General features: G+C 39.1%; 2 protein-coding genes across 5 annotated transcripts in view; both read left to right on the top strand.

Moving 5' to 3' along the window:
- The window catches only part of pcdh2ac (protocadherin 2 alpha c), a 183,655-nt gene that overhangs the window by 48,471 nt on the left and 133,062 nt on the right, over positions 1–2,122 (top strand). The gene's annotated exons all lie outside the window — the stretch shown is intronic.
- The window catches only part of LOC116697282 (protocadherin alpha-8-like), a 2,090-nt gene continuing 382 nt past the window's right edge, over positions 415–2,122 (top strand). Inside the window, exon 1 of the mRNA XM_032528621.1 lies at positions 415–2,122. This exon is cut by the window's right edge and continues 382 nt beyond it. Coding sequence (XP_032384512.1) covers positions 711–2,122 — 1,412 coding nt within the window. The 5' untranslated portion in view covers positions 415–710.

Raw genomic sequence — 2,122 nt, 5'->3', positions numbered from 1 at the left:
CATGCCAATACACTAGTGCTGCCTGACAGGAGAGGGACATCTGGAGAGGTAAGACATGTTTTGTGAAAACCCTAGAGGTGTTTCCGCTGGCAGCCTTATAATTTATTTTTTCCTTAATTAGTTTATCTACTACCTTTACTGTATGTGTATTGTTTGTCTGGCGAATTGTAGAGTTATTCGCTGTCCATGGTTATTAATACCTATTATTTACGAATATTAAACGATTCAAATTCAAAGTTATTACTGGTATACTGAAGCCTATAACATGTTGGGAGACTTTGATCTTCCCATATCCATTCAAAGGAATATTAGTTTTGTGTTTGCTGTTTAAATCGTCTTAAGAAGGCATGTACGTACAGAGCTAAAGTTAAATGAATACAAAACCTTTCCATTCTGGCTAAAAAAAAAAAAAAAGCTGGGGAAAATTTGCTTTCATAGTATTGAGCAGTAAGATCGCATGGTGTCAGTGTGTTAGCAAAAAACGGATCTAATCTTTCGTCACTGCATTTTGGTTCCACCTCTCTATAGGCTCTCACTTACTTAATAGCAGAATCGCCTGGCGGCTTACTGCTGTATTTACAGACATATTTTCCCGTGTTTTTAGCATTTTTAAACAGAGTGAACATTTGCAAATGTCGGATGTTTTGGATTAATTCCTTACAACACGGTTATTAATCCCGTGAGGAATCCACATCAATTTGTTTTCAGTCATGGAACAAAGAGGATGCGATACAAGAAGGGCAAGAAGACGATGTGTCGGCTGTGTGGTTGCTGTGCTTTTGTGGAGCGTGGCCTCGGCGCAATTACGGTACTCCATCTCTGAGGAAGTTAACGAAGGAACTGTGGTTGGAAATATAGCAAAGGATTTGGGATTAGATAAAAGCACGCTGAAAGACAGAAAGTATCGCATTGTTTCTACTGCTATAGAACCTCTTTTCCGTGTAGATCAGAACGACGGCATCCTGTACGTAAGCCAAAAGATTGATAGGGAAGAGGTGTGTGAGCGAAGCAGTTTATGTTTGATAAATCTGAAAACAGTACTGGAAAATCCATTGGAGGTCCATTATGTTGGAGTTGAGATTTTGGATGTAAATGACCATTCTCCCAGTTTCCCAGAGAAAGAGAAAACGCTGGAGATTTTTGAGTCCGTGTTACCTGGAGTACGTATTCCGTTAAAAGCATCACGCGATCCAGACGGTGGTCCTTTTTCTATTCAGCAGTACAAACTTAGCCCCAATGATCACTTCCGTTTGGAAGTTAAGGATAAGGGAGAAGATGGTAAAATACCTATATTAATTGTGCAAAAATCTTTGGATAGAGAGTCAGCGGGGAGTCACTCATTAGTGCTGACTGCATTGGATGGAGGAAAACCTCCGAAATCTGGCGAAATGAATATTCTAGTAAATGTTTTGGATGTAAATGATAACGCGCCTGTTTTCTCTAAAGATGTTTATTCAGTGACGCTCGATGAAAACGCTCCAGTAGGAACAACAGTCATACAAGTGAATGCAACTGATTTAGATGGCGGAGCAAATGGAGATGTGATTTATTCATTTAGCAACAGTGTGAGTCATAGATTATTAAAGCTTTTTGATATCAATCCATCAACAGGTGAAATAATTGTGAAAGGTTTGATAGATTATGAGGAGAAGGAAAAATATGAGATTGAAATTCAAGCATCAGATAAAGGTCTAGCTCCTTTAGAGACACAAAAAAGCGTAATTATCAAGATAGTTGACGTTAATGATAATGCACCTGGGATTGAGGTTACTTCCTTTTCAAGCTCCATCCCTGAAGATTCCAGACCAGGCACTACAGTTGCCCTTATCAGTGTTAATGACCTGGACTCTGGTCTCAATGGAAAAGTTATTTGCTCCATAGCTGAAGATGTTCCTTTTGTTTTATCACCATCTTTACAAGACAAGATGTATTCACTAGTGACCAAATCGCCTCTGGACAGAGAGAAACAGACACATTATATTATAACAGTAGTTGCAAAAGACGCAGGTCACCCTTCTTTATCATCTGAAAAGACAATCAGCGTTGTGGTGTCAGATGTAAATGACAACAGTCCAGAGTTTACACTTACTCCATATACTTTCTATGTCACCGAAGGCAACCA

Source organism: Etheostoma spectabile, chromosome 10 (genome assembly GCF_008692095.1).
Source record: "Etheostoma spectabile isolate EspeVRDwgs_2016 chromosome 10, UIUC_Espe_1.0, whole genome shotgun sequence".
In the NCBI taxonomy this organism is placed as follows: Eukaryota; Metazoa; Chordata; class Actinopteri; order Perciformes; family Percidae; genus Etheostoma; species Etheostoma spectabile.
The sequence above is the reverse complement of the archived record's forward strand: the minus strand, read 5'-3'. Positions and strand labels throughout refer to the sequence as shown.